General features: G+C 42.7%; 2 protein-coding genes across 2 annotated transcripts; both read left to right on the forward strand.

The window, feature by feature from the left end:
- The first annotated feature begins 3,837 nt into the window (after nucleotides 1-3,837).
- Nucleotides 3,838-6,645, forward strand: LOC124647000 (probable periplasmic serine endoprotease DegP-like). Its single transcript, XM_047187012.1, has 10 exons — nucleotides 3,838-3,928; nucleotides 4,031-4,185; nucleotides 4,353-4,625; nucleotides 4,790-4,917; nucleotides 5,619-5,736; nucleotides 5,835-5,927; nucleotides 6,046-6,120; nucleotides 6,228-6,315; nucleotides 6,434-6,437; nucleotides 6,594-6,645. The coding sequence occupies exons 1-10, from the start codon at nucleotides 3,838-3,840 to the stop codon at nucleotides 6,643-6,645; spliced, it is 1,077 nt and encodes a 358-aa protein (XP_047042968.1).
- A 9,675-nt stretch (nucleotides 6,646-16,320) lies between these two features.
- Nucleotides 16,321-16,824, forward strand: LOC124706457 (pathogenesis-related protein 1-like). The gene has a single exon (XM_047238122.1). It carries the CDS (start codon nucleotides 16,321-16,323, stop codon nucleotides 16,822-16,824), a length of 504 nt encoding a protein of 167 aa, XP_047094078.1.
- Nucleotides 16,825-17,241: the final 417 nt, after the last annotated feature.

Consider the following 17,241-nt stretch of genomic DNA (forward strand, 5'->3'; position numbering starts at 1 on the left):
GGGAGAGGAGAGATATTATGAGGGAGGGACGGACGTGTGGACCAGGCAGGCACGAGGTAATGGAGACGACTACTAGTACTGCTTGATGGGCTTTGGCGGGCTACTGGGCTCAACGGGCTTGGGTTCCGGGCCAGCTCAAGACATCATGCTACTCAGCCTCGCAAAGACATTGTTCATAAATAAATATAGCTCTATAAAAATTATTTGTGCAATTCAGTTTATACTCCTTGTAATGCTGCAATTACTACATTTTTTTCTTAGGCAGATCCAAGTCTGTGCGCTTTTTCAGATTAGAAAGAAAAAGTTGACCAGAAATTATATTATTTTATGAGAATTAGAAACCAGTTTTACGGTATCAATGTCAAAATTTAGATAACCTTCACGGAAACTAAAACATCCGCGAGATGGATATGAACAATGCTCATTGCCTTAGCTAAAGCTTCAATCATGAAGATCAAAATGTTATATAACTGATGCTGACTCGAAACATGCCCATGGGAAAAAAAAACATCCTTGATGCGCATTCATCAGCATTATTCATAGAACAACCCCCTGCTACTTGCTCGTCCTTCCTTGACCACCACTACACCCCCAAACTTAGCTTCACCTGCCCCTCATCATCGCACATGGGGCGCCATTCTCGTTTCATCCAGCTAGTTGTTTAGTCCACAGTATTATCTGTCGTTCACTCGTTCTCTATCATAGCAACGTGCAATTCCTTCATTTATCCTTCCCGGTCATTTGATCTTAGATCAAACTGGTGTCGCTGCTTTTATTTCCCAAGACGGCTTGTTGACATTTCCTGACACTATGTATATAAAGTGGTGGGAATTGAAATAAATTTTTTTTTCGAAATGGGGAATGAAACCCCGGCTTCTGCATCATGATGATGCACACAGCCTTTTATTAAAAGTATAAGAGTACACAGTTAAAACAACTCAGGCATCGCCTAGAATTGATACAAGAATCAACCAGCGAAATAAAATAAAAAAAGAGGGACTACACATCATTGTATCCGTCTATTGTGCCGCCAGCCAGTCTGGCACAAGATATCCTGACAAGGGAATTGAAATAAATGATCGAGGTTGAAATATAGGATGAAGAAAAAACAAATATATGATGAACCAAGTACGCCAGGCAAACACATGATCAATTACTTGAACTATGTGACAAGGGATCACCTCGCCAATGCCTACAGATTGTAGACTTGGATTTCAGGGAAGAGAGACGATGGAGATTCCAGGAGCGAGATTGGGCACACGATATACCTAGCTTCGGGTTCCCTCGGTGGAGGATTCCTACGTGATGCTAGCAATCCAGTATATGATCACAAGTATCTTTACAGGTGGCTGATGTAGGCGGAACTATGTTGTCTCTCTCTGTTCCCTCTCCTATCGGGTGCCCTGGCTAGCTTCATATATGCAACGAGCCTAGGGTTTAACAAGAGTCCCAGTTCACTATTTTTTTGGTTGCTTTCTTGGGCCTTCTTCATATTGGGCCGAGCCAGGTATACTAATAATGGGTACCCGAAGGGTATGCCCATGACAGTAGCCCCCGAGTGTCTAGGAAAGTCGAAGACTTGCGTAGAGACTCAAATCATAATCATCTCCGAAGTCGAAGAAATACAAGGCGAAGCTATTGATCCGCAAATATATCAGATCAATGTCGTAGATCATGTGTAGCATAGATGATGTCGATAATTCTTGAAATTATTTTTCTATCGGATGCGCAACCACCAACCAGTATATACTATTCTCTATTGTTACTTGTTCTCAATCATAGCAGCGTGCAATTACTTCTTTTATCCTTTCTGGTCATTTGATCTTAGATCAAACCGGTGTCGTTGCTTTTATTTCCCAAGACGGCTTGTTGACAATTCCTGACACTATGTATATAAAAGCGGTGGGAACTGAAATAAATGATTGTAGTGGGACTATATGATGAAGAAAACAAAGATATGACGAACCAAGTACGCCAGGCAATACATGTTGATCAATTACTTTTTTTTGAGACTTGTATCAATACATGTTGACACTATGGTCGCGTGCGTGCCAGCCCATGAGATGGATTTATGCCTGGCCTTTATACCGCTCTAGGGAGAATACATTTGGGCTTCTGGAACCGGACCAACTATGTGACGGGATGAGCACTCGCTCGCCAACTCAAGATAGAAGAAACCTGTTTCTCAAAAAAAAGACAGAAGAAACCTCAGATGATGGAAACTTGCATGCGAACCGTTCTTTTGTTTATTAGGCGGTGTCAACGTTGTAAATTTAATTGAAATGTAAGGGTAAATTTAAAACACACCCAAAAAAAAGAGAGAACCCTAACTTCCTTTATTAGTAAAAAAGTAAAGATATCCTTTATATTCCAAGTAGTAACCAAGATGCATTCGTTCGGCGTGGTTACTATGGAATATAGAGAAAATCACACTATGTCACTTGCTCTTGCCAAATTCGAGTTGTGCCACTAGTTTTCAGTGAATGAAAAGTATTTGACCCTAGGGGCATCCCCCGTTGGCCCCAACTATGCTTTGCACTATACAGGGTGGTTATATATGGCTCCCAACATAGGCGGCGGGTGACATAAGAAGTTGGTTCTCTTTGAGTATAGGGACCTTGTGAGATATTAGAGAGCTGCATCACTTCAATTTTAGTCTATAAATTTCTTCTAGATTCAAAGGAAATTATGAGGGATTTTTGTTTCGCCCAAATCCAATATTATGATTTTTTATAACCGGTTTGCTTTCCGATCGAAACTGAAGTTTTCAAAATCAGTTTTTTGGCCGACTACATTGCTATATTATTGGATGTATTTTTTTTTGGAGAAAAAACCCATACCGTTTAGAGCCATCTCGTGTTTTCCTTCTGAAGCCCATACCGTTTGGAGTAGTAGTCAGGTTTCTAGTCAACTCGCTCGTACAAAGACGGAAGGATTGATAGTACATTGCTCTTAGTAGTATTTTTTTTTTCGGCCTCGATCGAAACAAGATCAGAACGAATTGTTGCGCAGGCAGTACCGGATCGCCGCCGGTGCCGGACCACCGCCTGCGGCAAGCAGCCGTCACAAACTCACAATGCCCACGGCATGGGGGACTCGAAGGAAGCGTAGATCCAAGAGGAAGAAAAGAACATCGGCCATCAACGACACCGCCGCCGCCGTTCGCGGTAGTACGGCCGTCCGCCACGGCGAGGACGACGAGGATCAGGGGGAGGCCAAGAAGAGGAATCCGGGGACGACGGAGCAGTTGCAGGATGGCGACGAAGAAGACGTGGTGTCGTCTGCGCCGAGCTCCCCGCTCTGCGAGCCCTACATCCCTGACGACGAGGAGTACAGCGTGGAGCTGTACGAGGCCTTCGAGCTCGAGCCTCTGAAGATAAAATTCGAAGAAAAAATTGGTTAGTTCGCATCTATTATTAATTCATCTTTACAACTTCTTGCTAGACCCCAACATGCAATTTCTGAAATCCTGTGCTAATAGGCACTGAAGTATTTCATAATGAAAATTTACAGATGTAGAATACATATATGCACGTTGACTTCTTTTTCCGTATTTTCGGACACTGTTTTTTTTTCGGTATTTTGGGTGTGGAGCCGGAGCTACAAAACGCCCCACTGGCCGTTACATAGCTTTTCATTCTTCAACATATGACTATACGAGTTATTTCATCTTCCAACTTCTTACTATACTCTCACCGAAGATTAATACACTAAAAGGAATGCAAACAAGCTGTATAATACATTATTGTTCATGGAGTACTCTTCTTCATAATGGATGAAGGTCGCCAAATGCAAATGCCAACCCTCCACAACTTCACGCCGATCTCGTGACTTGTGATGAACCCACAGCTCGCCCATGTCCGTGAACGTGGAACCAACGCAGTTCTCTCCGCAGCTAAATTCCTCCTCGGACTCTCTTCCTACATCGGTAACATATATATGATCATCTTCACCACCAGAGTTGCTCTTCTTTATTACTGCCTTGCTAACATAATCATACTTTTTTTTGCATGAGTTGATTAACTTGCAGGTGGTAAGCCGTTAATAAGGTGCTCTGGTTTCTGGATCGATTGGGATGATGAGAGCAAAACTGGCACCATTTTTACCACTGCACATCTCATCCGCTCGAATAACTCGGAATTTGATGTTTGGTTAGGACAAGATGAGTATGACCCGAATGCTAAGGTGAATTGCGAAGATAGCAGAACGACACATTTTCTATTCATCTGCGTGCTTTCGCATTGTTCTATACAAATTCCATACAACTGGCTCATCATTAGTTGGTCAATTCTCAAACAAACCCATGTACCTAGTCTTTATGCATCTTTTTTTTTTTGCAATCGTTGTTTCAGGTTATGGTTCATTTGCTAGACGATACCGCTGTAGAGGCCCACTTGCTCTACTACCAAGTGCATTACGACATTGCTCTCTTTAGAGCAAGAGTGGATAGTCCTGTTCAGTTCCCCTCTTTTAATGATAGAGTGCAGTACGCCCAGGAGGTTTTCCTCCTTGGAAGAGCTGAAAATTTAGATCTCAGGATAACCTATGGTCGGGTAGAATACTTAAATCCAGATGTCTTTCAGCGGTATCACTTCATGTTCTCTTCCAAAACAGATGCTAATCAGGTACATAAGTCATCTATCATGACATTTTCTTCTTAAGAACATCTTTAATTGTATTATATTTCTCTATTTTGAGTTGTATTGTAGTTTGATGTTCAGATCGAAACTATCTACATGTCATATTTATCCTATTTTAAACCTTAATATTTTTGGTGTAATTTTTGTAGTATGATGATGGAGGGCTGGTCATTGACTTGGATGGGAAGGTTGTGGGAATGGTGAACATTACTTCACAAGGGTCTTTTATACCTTGTTCTATCTTGCTCAAGTGCTTGGACTTGTGGAGAAAATATGGGTATGCTCTTCCTATTGGCTCCTTTAATGTATTTTTCCCTTTTTGAGGGTGAATTAATGTCTTTTCCTTGTTGTTGAGTTTTATATCATTGTTATATATACTTGATTAAAAAATGCAAACTAGAGAGTACACTATCATTTCATTCTTATTTCTCATGTGATTCTTATTCTCATGCATTACAACAATAACCATGTAATAACATGTAGAAACTATATTTCTTGACTTATTCAATTCACATGGTTAATTCTCTATCTCGCACAACATAATTAAAGTAAAAACATATTTTTATTTTTCAACAATGTTCTCATTTTCATGTATTATAATTTCTGCTAAAATTAATTTATCCAATTTAATTTAGGGACACTAGCGTTTAAAAGTTACAAACATAAGAATTTTGGTAGAAAGCTACATTTTCACTTAAACCTTGGTAGGTTATTGATTTCTAACATGTGCATGAATTTTTTTGTGATGATCAACTAATCTCTATTATGATTGTGTAATATTTTTTAGTGGAGCGTGAGAAAATGAAAAATATTCTATGATCCCTTTGCAACTATTCAAATCAAAATATATGTTTAGTGTTGGAAGTTATTCAGCATGGTACATAGAGTAGACTATATAGAAAATCCCTCATACAATATTGGTTAAATTCATGGTCCTTCATACTTTCCGGTGCATTAAATGGTTATTATTCATCATAGGCACATCACTCGGCCCCACCTTGGATTCAAGTTTTTCGCCATCAAGTTTCTAGACCCTCTTTATATTGAGAAGATCTGGCGCAAGTATAACATTGATGATGGTCTTATTGTTAATGAGGTATAGTAATTCTTAATTTTTTTTATTTTGCTTCCACAAATGTGATTTTTCTTCACATACATCTTATATAGATTTAATGCCAACTTACTCTTAATTAGGTGGCAGATGGATCAAATGGTGAGATGCTTGGAATTCGAAGGGGTGACATCATTTCATGTTTCAATGGTGAACAAATTTCTACTACAGTTGAGGTAGATATATATTATAGTTTTCCTTGCTTTGCAGGACAATGAAACTAATACTATATTTATTCCACAGTGTTACTTAATTTGTTCTCATGATGTATGTATTTGTTGCTGCTAATATCAGTTGGAGAACTTACTGCTGGACATATGCAAGGATTTTGATAGAACAAATCAACCCAGTGCCGAAGTAGACGTCGTGGTTAGTTTATTTCCATCTTCTACTTACAAATTGATTGATTTATTGATTGATTCCATCATATGGAACTACGATTAAAAATTATTATCATAAATACCATGATTTTGTAGATAAAGGTATTTAATATACGTAAAAGTCGATGGAGGGAGCTTCACTTGACTACAAATATATCTGAGCATGGTGAAGTTGTTGCAAGAGGTATGTTTCCCCTTCGAACCTAGTCACAACTAAGCACTATATTCAGTTGTCCACGGTCCTTATTTTGCAGATTCATTAGGTATTAAATCTTCATAAACTTGTGTTTATTGTTCATCAGAATCGTATGCTACATCCATGCATGACATATTGATACTACTGTAATAATGTCAAAGTAATAGCATTCATGAAATTTTGGTAGTATAATTATGGTTTTTGTGTGTACCTTGTGTACAACTAGTAAATATTGAAACTTTACAGGGACATTTTCGTTTATGCAGCTACTCTTCCTTTCACTTTGGGATAAAGGACTTCTCTTTCGGTGGCACCTAACAAAGTTGCCTCAGGTTAAAGGAGGGTGCTTTGAAAAATTCTTTATTTATGAGCAGGGATCCTGAAATACACTTAAATGCAGGGAAAGCCCTGGCTGTAAATTATTATAAGTAGGGCGACATATTTTTGTAGCTGAAAACCGTGGAGAGGCCCCGATAGATTAATATATTGAAGAGAAAAAATATTTACAATAGAAAGAGGGGGACGGGGTGTACAAATGCTTAGCCAGGAGTATTTACAGTGCGTCTAGCCAGATGATGAGGCGGTTTCCAAGCTCAGGGCAAAATATTTTCAACCTGGGCCTTTTGTAATGGAAGTTATGTATCTTTGGGATTCGGCATATTCAAAGCATGTACAGATTTTTCCCAAAAAGCACTTCACAATATTATTATTAACTTGTTAGTTCTGTGAATATACTAGGGTCCTGCGCAGGTATCAATATATTTGATATATGCCATGGATAGTTGGAGTCACTGTTAGCTGGTACAAAATACTCCATAGTTGAATTTGTGAAGTTTTGCAGCGTATGCAAACTCTTTTATGTTCCACTAATGGAATGCATGTGCTTAAAATGAATCTTGGGTCTCTTGTGAAGTGGAAGCAGCTGTTGAGAATATCAGTCAACTGGGGCAGGATTGTTTACTTCCTATATACGGAAGTCAGGACTACGAATTACTAATATTGTCTAATTATATTGTTTAGTTCCTCTTACTTAAAAAGCCCTTCAATATTGGATACATGGAAATCAAATGACTCCACTATTTGGCTCCTTAAGTTGGAAACAGAGAAACACATCTTACTTCTTGTGAAAAGAAAATGTGTCGTGGGTTTGCTCGACAGTTATGCTGCAAGTCCGATTTTGTTTGCTGCTATTCACTGATCAATACATACGTGTTATATTCTCGACTAGTGTTACACTTGTTGCAAACTGGAGTATGAGCTAGAAGCAGGTGTTGATTGATTGCCAACGCAAGTCTATTGCAGGCTGCAGTAGGGGAGAAGCACAGGAGAAGTTCAGACATTGTGTAGAAGCAAACAACACATAGCCTGGTGCATTCAAAACCGAGCAACCGATTCTGGTCATAACAACGTTTTTTTTTTTTTTTGAAACGGAGGCAAAAGCTTTGCCTCATCCATTGATTAAGAAGAGGGTGCACGGTTTTTAGGAGAAAATCGGGCAAAAACCTACAACAACCAGGCCAAGTCCGCACAAACAACACACCCACATAGACCACAATGCGACCCCAACAAACACTCAACACGACACTCCAACACCGCGTCGAAGAAGACATGCCATGGCAATGGGAGGCACCCGTCAACCAACTGCGGATCCCTGGAAGGCAACGGTCAAGGTGGCGAGAAACTCGGAAATCTCTCTGGCAACGATAGCTCCGGGCACCATTGGCAACAACCCCGACTTAGCAACCATATCATCAATATGAGCCACCTGTCTGTCGGACTCAGCCGAGGAAGAGACTGCAGCATCAACATCACCACACTTCTCAGAGGCAAGTGCCTGACACGGTGGAGAAGCCACATCCGAGCCGGGCCTCACTTCCTCGACGGGAGGAGGCGAAAGCACACCATCAAACAAGACTGCAGCGTCAACATCTGTCGGAGCCGTGACCGTCGAGCTCGCACCAACACAAGGAGAGAAACAACCACGAGGTGAGAAACAACCGTAGAGATGCTCATCCTCAACAACAGACGACTTCTGCTCAGCGGAAACAGGAGGAACCAAAGCATCCGCATCCGTCGGCTCCATAGAAACAACGTGAACGAGCAGGATAACTTTATCTGTGTGTACGAGAACCTGCAGTGTTGAGGAACAGACAAAGCTGTGGTTTCTCAACAGCAACGAAATGAATATCTGCTCTTCAAGGAAAGGCAGTAGTTCATGTTCACAAGTATATAAATCTGAAGAGACGAGAACAGCCAATGCATAAAGCTGTACGGACTTCTTACCGTGAGTTTCCAAGGAGAATTTTGTGCTCCAAAACGTTTATGCACTAAACCCTAACATTTATTATGGATCACAGGGACTATTACAAATTTAAACTGGGATCCAAATTGTCTCTGAAACAGGGCATGTACAAGCCAGTACTGTATCCAGGATGCTGACTGGCTAGTGAGTTACAGCAGCTACGGCAGTAGCCATGTATATGAAAATAAAAATGAATGCCCATCATTATGAAATCACGAGCCAACTGGTTTCAGAACAGTCTCAGTATAGAAGTATATAAGAAAACAAAATGCCAGGAAAAGCTGTACACAGTTGAAAGAAGCAATGTAAAACACACATCAAAAGCCCACCAATACACACATCAAAAGCCATATAAAACACACATCAAAAGCCCACCAATACAAGATTGTAAGTTGTTTTCTTTTACTTTGCTGTAAACAGAAAGTAGCAGCAGAAAAGTGAACCAGTTGGAACATGAGATGTAGCAGCAGTCGTCGAACCTTTGACAAGAGGAGCGGCGAGTCTTCCCTCCGGCGAGCTACACACATGTAGCAGAGGAGTTTGCATGAGCTAAGAAAATACAATCAAATCCGTAAAAAAATATTCACATGAGTGGTTCAACAATATACACCTTATATTTTGGAGCTTTTTTTAAAAAAAAATCTATACACCTATATCAAGAAACAAAGGGAGTATGTTTTAATATTTAATTAATGAAATTAAATATTCAAAATGATTTAAATATAAGGATATCCCTAACGGGCCAATAAAAGGCAGCCCATGAAGGGGGCCGGCAAAGCATCCAAGGGAAAGGGTAGGCCGGTGGTGTTGAAATAAATTGCCTACATCTTTCCATTAGCTCGGGCTTTTGAAATAGTTGGTTAGTGCATGCAATTCAATAGGTGGCCCAAGGTGAGCCAGCCGATCCAAAACCCTAACGAAGGAGAAGTGGGATCATCAAAATGTCATGACGAGGTATCTAGTATATACTATCAAGTTTAGTTCCAAAGAAAACCAAGAAAACGAGATTATCCAAGAGTGGGGTATATCATGTATTCTACTCGAGTCAGACTCCCAGCTGCTAGTGCAGGCCATAAAACGAGATGAAGCTGACCGTGTGCCAAATTGAGTGCTCTTCAAGGAGATCAAGGAGTCAATCTTTTTAAATTTTATTTGTTTCCAAGTGAGTCATTGCCCAAGGGCATGTAAATAAAGTAGCGGACATACTCGCGGACATGCACGAATGGAACCTGGGTGCGGGCGCACCCAGTTTTCCAAAAAATGAAAAAAACGCTATTTTAAAGTTTCAAAAAATATGTAGTAAAATTTTGCATGTACATATTATGTTGATACATATTTGTGTGCGTTTTCACGAAAAAATATCATTGTATGTGGTCTACACAAAAATAACAAAATGTCCAAATGACAATAGTGAATAGGATTCTGTACTATTCACATGATCCGAAATTTGCATTTTGTCATTTTTGTGTACGCCACATACAATGGTATTTTTTCGTGGAAACACACACGGATAAGTATCAACATAATGTGAACATGCAAAAATTTACTTCACATTTTTTTGAAACTTTTAAATAGCATTTTTTTGAATTTTTCATAACTGGGTGCGCGTGTACCCAGGTTCCGTTTGGTATTTTCGACATACTCGCCGCCTATGGTGGGCAGCTGTATGGTGATTCCCAAGCCATATGACCGGATCATGCTCCAGCTTTCGCACAAGTCTTTGTAGCCAGCGATATTGTTGAGCCTGTTTAGTAATGGAAACCTTTTCCATCTAAAAAAAAAACCAAGAAGCATGCAGTTATCGATCAATGTGCTTGTTTATTTTTTTGAGCTAGGTAGGAAGGATAGTAGGAGAAGCCATGTCCTGGTTAAGCTAGCGATGGAGGGAAATGACCGTGCCGTCGTTTCTTATTACCATCAAGATTTGGCCGCTTAGATTTTCTCTTGTCATTTTTCTGCACCGACAGTTTACCAAGTTTAAGGGAATCCAAATCATGTGTAGTGTGGAGTACAACTTTTAACTTATCGTTTTCTTGTTACACCTGTTTATAGGGTGATAACATTTCGATGTGCCACTGAGCTACAAACAAACAGTTGAAAAAATGCTCGCCGTTGAATCGGTCCACTAAACAACCACGACACACGATGAATCGGCAGAGTAACCTGCTCGGTAAGCTAATTCGTCTCAACCTGCCAGTAAATACATTTATTTTCACAGTTGGCAATTTCAAACCTACAGACGTGTTCATATGTACGCAGCGATGAAGCATGTTTTTTTTTCTTTGGTTCCTGCAGAGCCCATCCATTATATCAGGGAAGACTCATCAGAACGAAACGTCTTTTTAAATTCGAGTGACTTGAGAAAAGTTGATCTTTTTTTCACTTTCTTCTAGGGATCCAATGATCGACGAGCGCGTGCTGAACTGCGATAGGAAGGAAGTCTACGATCGAGCGTTCACGAATTGCTGTTTTCTGAGGCAAAAAAATACTATCAATTAATTAGCAAGGAGTGGGATGGTCTGTTGTGCTTTCCTGGCGATGGAAAATGAAAAAGCAGCTACTCCCTCCGTCCATTAATGAGTGAGCGTCTGTGTATTTCAATATATTAGGTACATAGAAAATTGCATTGGAAGATGAAACCAACATTTTCTCCAATTTAATTATTTGACAAGTATGCAAAGCATATGTAAAAATAAAGATAACATGCGCTAAATATTATTGAGGTTGATTTCTGTGCGATAAAAGAGAAGCAACTTTTGATACTTCAAAGTGAATTGTAAAGATTGAACTACAGGACGAGGTGTTTCTGATCCCGGGCTCAACTGCACACGTTTTGTGGACCGTCCACTGTTGTGAGGATGTGTGCCTGCGACGCAGTGAATGTCAGATACGTCCTGCAGACACGGGTTGGAACAGGAAGATACACGTAGAGTACGAAGGTCTACAGTGGATCGGGGAGAGACGGACGTTGAGAGGCCGTGCCGGTGTGGCTGAGATGGGATTCATCTGTTCTGGTGGTACAGGGTAGATGTGCTGATGGACCGAGCGGCTTGACAGAGAGCACCAGAGGGAACCCGGCGGCGACGGAGAGCAATCCTGCAGAGCCGCAATGGCTTCCGTCTCGATTGCGTCAAAGGAATTGACCAGGAGGCCGTCGGATCTTGCGAGCATGCGTCTGTTTGCGACAAACTGGAGGGTGAAGAGGTGGTTGGGGTCGTGCAGCGCCTGCGGGACGAAGGCCTTGGGGTCTTGGGGATGCGGTACACGCCGGGGATATCAACGTCGCACCATTGCCGACGCTGGCGGCGTCGAGGTAGGCGGGGAAGTGGACCCAGAGGGAGAGCATGGCGGCGGAGGCGGTGAAGATGACGTAGCAGGGGAGGCGGAGCTCCTTGGCCACCGGTATGACCATGGACGCGCGCGACGTCGGTCACGAGCGCGGACGCTCCGGCGCCGGCGAGGATGTGGCCAAGGAGAGGGGCGGAGCGGCGCATGGCCTCGAAGCAGAGGAAGAAGGGGTCGACGCTTGCGGGGAACTGGGACGCGTCGAAGGGAGCCAGTGGGAAGCCGAGGCGGCGGACGGCGGGGAACGCGGCAAAGAGGGCGTCCAGGTGCGTGGACTCGGCGGAGGACATGGTGGGGAATCAAGATGTGGGAGATTCATCAATGACGCGTGACATCCCATCTTGAAAAACTGGACTCCAGTAACGGACGACGACGGGGGCGGATGTAAATGCGTGCCTAGATGTGGGCCACCGCACAGTAGCCTTCTACAAATACAACTGACGTACGTCACAGAATACCGCTCGCCCACCAATCAGAAAAGAGGAGCATCTGAGCTCAAGTTCAGTTAAGCATTTTCAACTCTTTTATAGATACAATTTGAGTCTAAAGGTCCACATATTTGAGGACGGAGGAAGTATTTGTGTTGAAGATTTTTTTCCTCGCATTGTCGGTACCAATGGGGTTTATCGTCAGCTGGGCAGGCCAATGCCTCGTCATGCATTTTGGTGATGTCATTTGAGCCATCTTATACAAGTAGAAAATAGTTGAATGTTCAACAAATGGAATCGCTGAATAAGTGTACTAAACTATCATTTTTCGGTAAAGAGCATATATTAATATCGCAAAGATACCAATTACATCCAGCTTCTGCTACAACATCATGCCCTAATGACATAAAGGCGATGCACACATCCAATAAAGATAGAATAATTACAAAAAAAGAAAGATCAGACCGAAAACTCAGAAAAGCAACACTGGCACCACCAAAACAACACCAGAAGATCAACTTCTCCATAAGCGACGCCTCCAAGAAGGAAATAGTGCACAAACGCTATCGTCGCCCGATCACAGATCTTAGATTTTCGCCCTGAAGAAAGTCCTCTCTCTCAAAGCAATGCCTTCAACAAGAACAATGCCAGACACAACCAATTAAGGCTAGACCTTGGATTTTCATCCTGAAAGATAAAACTCTGAACTTCTCCTATGCAGTCGCCCACACATACAAGTCGTTGTTCGAAGTCATGAAACTCCAAGCCAATTCCACCTCACCACCAAGATCCGACCACCGTTTCTCTTCCACCGATCTCGGCTTTCATGACCTTCTTCACCATCACCATGGAAAGAAAACGAGCTCCATGATATTAACATCCAACAGAGCTTTGAAGCGCACCCTCTAAAATCAAACGGTCAGATAAAAAACATGGGTGTGCACGACCGAAAGTACCCAATCCAGCAATCTTCAGGCATTGAACGCACAATGAATCTCGCCTGCAGAGCCTTCCGGGACCCGACAAACCAGCCATCCCGGTGGGAAGAAGCATCTGACTGATCTTCACTTGGCACGAGGGAAACCTAGGACAACCACCTTTATTAGGAAGAACGGTAGGCCCCCTCGCCGCCGCCAGCTGGTCGACCTCAACAGCAGAAGAGGAGGCCGCCACTGACCATAGACCCGGCGACGAATAGTCCGTCACGCCCCCCCCCCCCCAATCCCGAAGAAGGTCACCACCGTGAGCCGCCAGGAAGGACAGTCACAGATGACCCACCGGCCACCACAAAGCACGACCACGCCTACGTAGACGCCGGATCCACGGCCACCAGGGTCACCCCCACCGCCAGCCGCATCCCCAAGCATCACCTAGCCACCGAGGCAGCTAAGCGCGACGCGCCGCCAAACCACCGCCTGACCACCTCCGACGAAGGAGATGGACACCACCAGTTAGGATCCCGGCCGTCCTTAGCGATGCAGGGTTAGCCCGAGGAAGACTCCACACCGAGGATGGAGAAGGGGGAGCCCGCCGGACACAAAGGGGCTAGCGCACCACCACCTGCCGTCGCCGCCAGCCGTAGAAGCCTCACCCAGGTCACCGCCGCCCCGCATCGCCGTCCTTGTACGGAGGGGCAAGACGCCACCCCCCCCAATCTGCAACAGAGGAGAACCGATGCCGCCGTGCCACACATGCTTTTCCCGGCGGCGGTGGGAGAGGATGCCGGGGGGGGGGGGCCGAGGGAGTGCAGGTGGAGGCGGCACGGCGCCGCCGCGTCGGTGCGGGAGGGAGGGAGGTTCACTAAACTATCATTACACATGATGTATTGGTTTGGTAGACTAATCTGCTGCCCGACATGCTAATTCCCATCCTGCTAATAAAAGCATATATTTATTTCACCATTTGCATCGCTCCACGATGCAGTTGGATTTTTGTAACTACGTCTCCGGTTACTTTTTCCTAACAATGAGGTCCCAAATTACTTATTAGGTTGAGTTTCTGGAGTAGAGGATTTTTCCAAGTACGTTGACATGTTCTCTTTTCTATTTGACTCAAGTATATAATGATTCCAAGCTTGAGACATTTGGATGATGCCTCTAGATGACATTTTGATGATCCGGCTTAGATTTTATTTTGCCTTTTTCCTGCGCCGATAGTTTAACTTAGTTGACATAAGGCAACTTTAAAGGAAACCAAGTCATGTATAGTGTAAAGTAGAACTTTTAACTTGTCTTTTCCTTCATACACTTGTTTACACGGTAATGACATTTTGATGATGCCTTGTTATGATATTTTGATGATGCCTCACTTGAGACATTGTGGTACAAGTTTCAACCAGTTGAATGCTCACCGTTAAATTAGCGCACCAATTGAAGTACCGTGACACATGGTAAATCGTCATAGCAATCTGCTGGGTCTCTACTTGGAAATAAATACATTTTTCACAGTTTGCACAACTCCACGGCACACATTGGATTTAGTAGGACCTGGCTAAGCAAGCCACGGAGGCAGCACACACACGTATTCATATGTACATACAGCGTTGAAGCATCCTTGTTTTTGGTTGGTACTAGCCAGTAAACTGAAGAGAAGACTCATAAAAATGAACGTCTTTTTCAAATTGTGGGATTTGAGAAAAGGCGGCCGTCTTTTTCATTTTCTTCTAGCGATCCAGTGATCGACGAATGCGTGATGATCTGCGATATATTGGAGCTCAACAACTCATCAAAACGAACGTATCCCTAATGATTTGTTTGTGCAAACAATACAAGCCACATATGTTCTTGTTGAGGGTTTTGAGGAAATGTAATAGGCTGTTTTTATAGGCAAAACCAAATCCTATCAATTAATTAGCAAGGGTGAGATTAAATACAAGGTCTATTGTGCTTCCTTGGTGATGGAAAACAATAGAGCAGTTATCCGTGTCGAAGACTTTTTTCATCCCGTGGTAGGTACCAGCGGGGTTTGCTTCATGCGCAAGTGGATCATCCGACCCTGCTTAGATTTTCTTTTTTTTCTTTACAGTGCATCGAATGACAGTTGACCGTAATTGGCATGAGGCTAAGTTTAAGGCAAGCCTAGTATTTTTCTTCTTACACTTGTTTAAGGTCAGCTAGGCAGGCCAGCCTCGGTCAATAAATTTTTGATGATGTCATTTGAGCAATTCTTGTGGAAGTAGCAAATAGTTGAACGCAATTACTAAATTATCATTACATATGATGAATTGGCAGACTAATTTGCTTTCTTGGAAACTAATTCTCATATTTCCAATAAAAACATATATTTCTTTTTCACAGTGTGCACAATTCCACTATGCATGTTGGATTTTAGTAACGACGTTTGTGGTTACTTTTTCCTACCGATGATGACCCTAATTACTTATTACGTTGAGGGCTCCTTTGATTCATAGGAATATGAAGAGTGTAGGAATAGGAAAGGTGTAGGATTGGAATGTCATGCCAAGTTGAATCCTATAGGAATATGGTGTGTCTTTGATTGTAGCAAAGGAATTTTTCCATGAGGTATGAGCTAATGCTTTTTCCTATAGGATTTGTACTACAAGATTCCTATAGGAATAATTCCTATAGGATATGTTCCTATGAATCAAATGACTTGTATAGAAATTTTTCCTATAGGATCCAATTCCTACATAATTCCTATATCAATCCTATGAATCAAAGGAGCCCTGAACTTTTGGACTATTGGATTTTGTCTAGTACGTTGAGATATTCTTTTTTTAATTGACTCAAGTATAATGACTTCAAGCGTAGCGCCTTTTAGAAGCTACCCATCGAGCTACCTTGTGCACTAGTATAAATATACAACTCACCGTGACAGCCCATCTCATCACCTCTCTCTCACACACACACACACATACACGTACATAGTTCCTTGAGTTTGTAGGAAGACATGGCCCAGATGGAGTACTCACCGAAGCAGCTAGCTGCAGTGCTGCTCTTAGCTCTTGCATCCGTCATGATCGTCACCGCCCAGGACACGGTGCAGGAAATCCTGGACGCCCACAACATGGTGCGCGCCAACGTCGGCGTGCCACCGGTGGTGTGGGATGTTACAGTGGCAACTTACGCGGATGCGTTCGCAACGAAACGCATCGCCGACTGCCTTCCTGAATTTTCTCCTATGGGCCACCCATACGGAGAGAACGTCTTTGTGGGCACCGGTTCCGAATGGAATATGTTGGATGCCGTGAATTGGTGGGTGGCGCAGAAGCAGTACTACGACCATGCCACAAACACCTGCTCCGCGCCTTCCGGTCAGTCGTGTGATGCATACAAACAGGTGGTGTGGAGGGACACAAAGGCCATAGGCTGCCAAGGTGTCACCTGTGATGGCAACGCTGGCGTGTATATCATATGCGACTACAGCCCGCCGGGTAACGTGGTGGGGCAGACTCCATATTAAGCTACATACGGAGTATGCATGTGGCTACGCATGCATGTACGTTAGCGGTGTGCCACACAAATAAATAACTAAGGGACACTCTGTGAATTCACTAAATTCTCGGTCGACTGGTGATGTGTTCAGCGGGTTGAATCCCTCATCCCTTTCACTCTTCTATGGTTTTGGGATTTGATTGTTTTTGTAATTTCCCTGTAACTTGTGGCTTGGTTTGTACTTGTTCGTATTTCAACTTGTTATTGTGATTGCATCTGAGACTGGACACGGATGGATTTCTAACTTAGATGGCATGGAGAAAATCCAACGAAAAAGTAAATTGATATAACAGTTGAAAGAGTACATTACCAACTTGGCTTATAAAATAGAAAAAAATAAAAAAATCCAATAATAAACGTAAAGCCTCTTCTTTCAAAAGTATAA

Source organism: Lolium rigidum, chromosome 4 (genome assembly GCF_022539505.1).
Source record: "Lolium rigidum isolate FL_2022 chromosome 4, APGP_CSIRO_Lrig_0.1, whole genome shotgun sequence".
NCBI lineage: Eukaryota > Viridiplantae > Streptophyta > Magnoliopsida > Poales > Poaceae > Lolium > Lolium rigidum.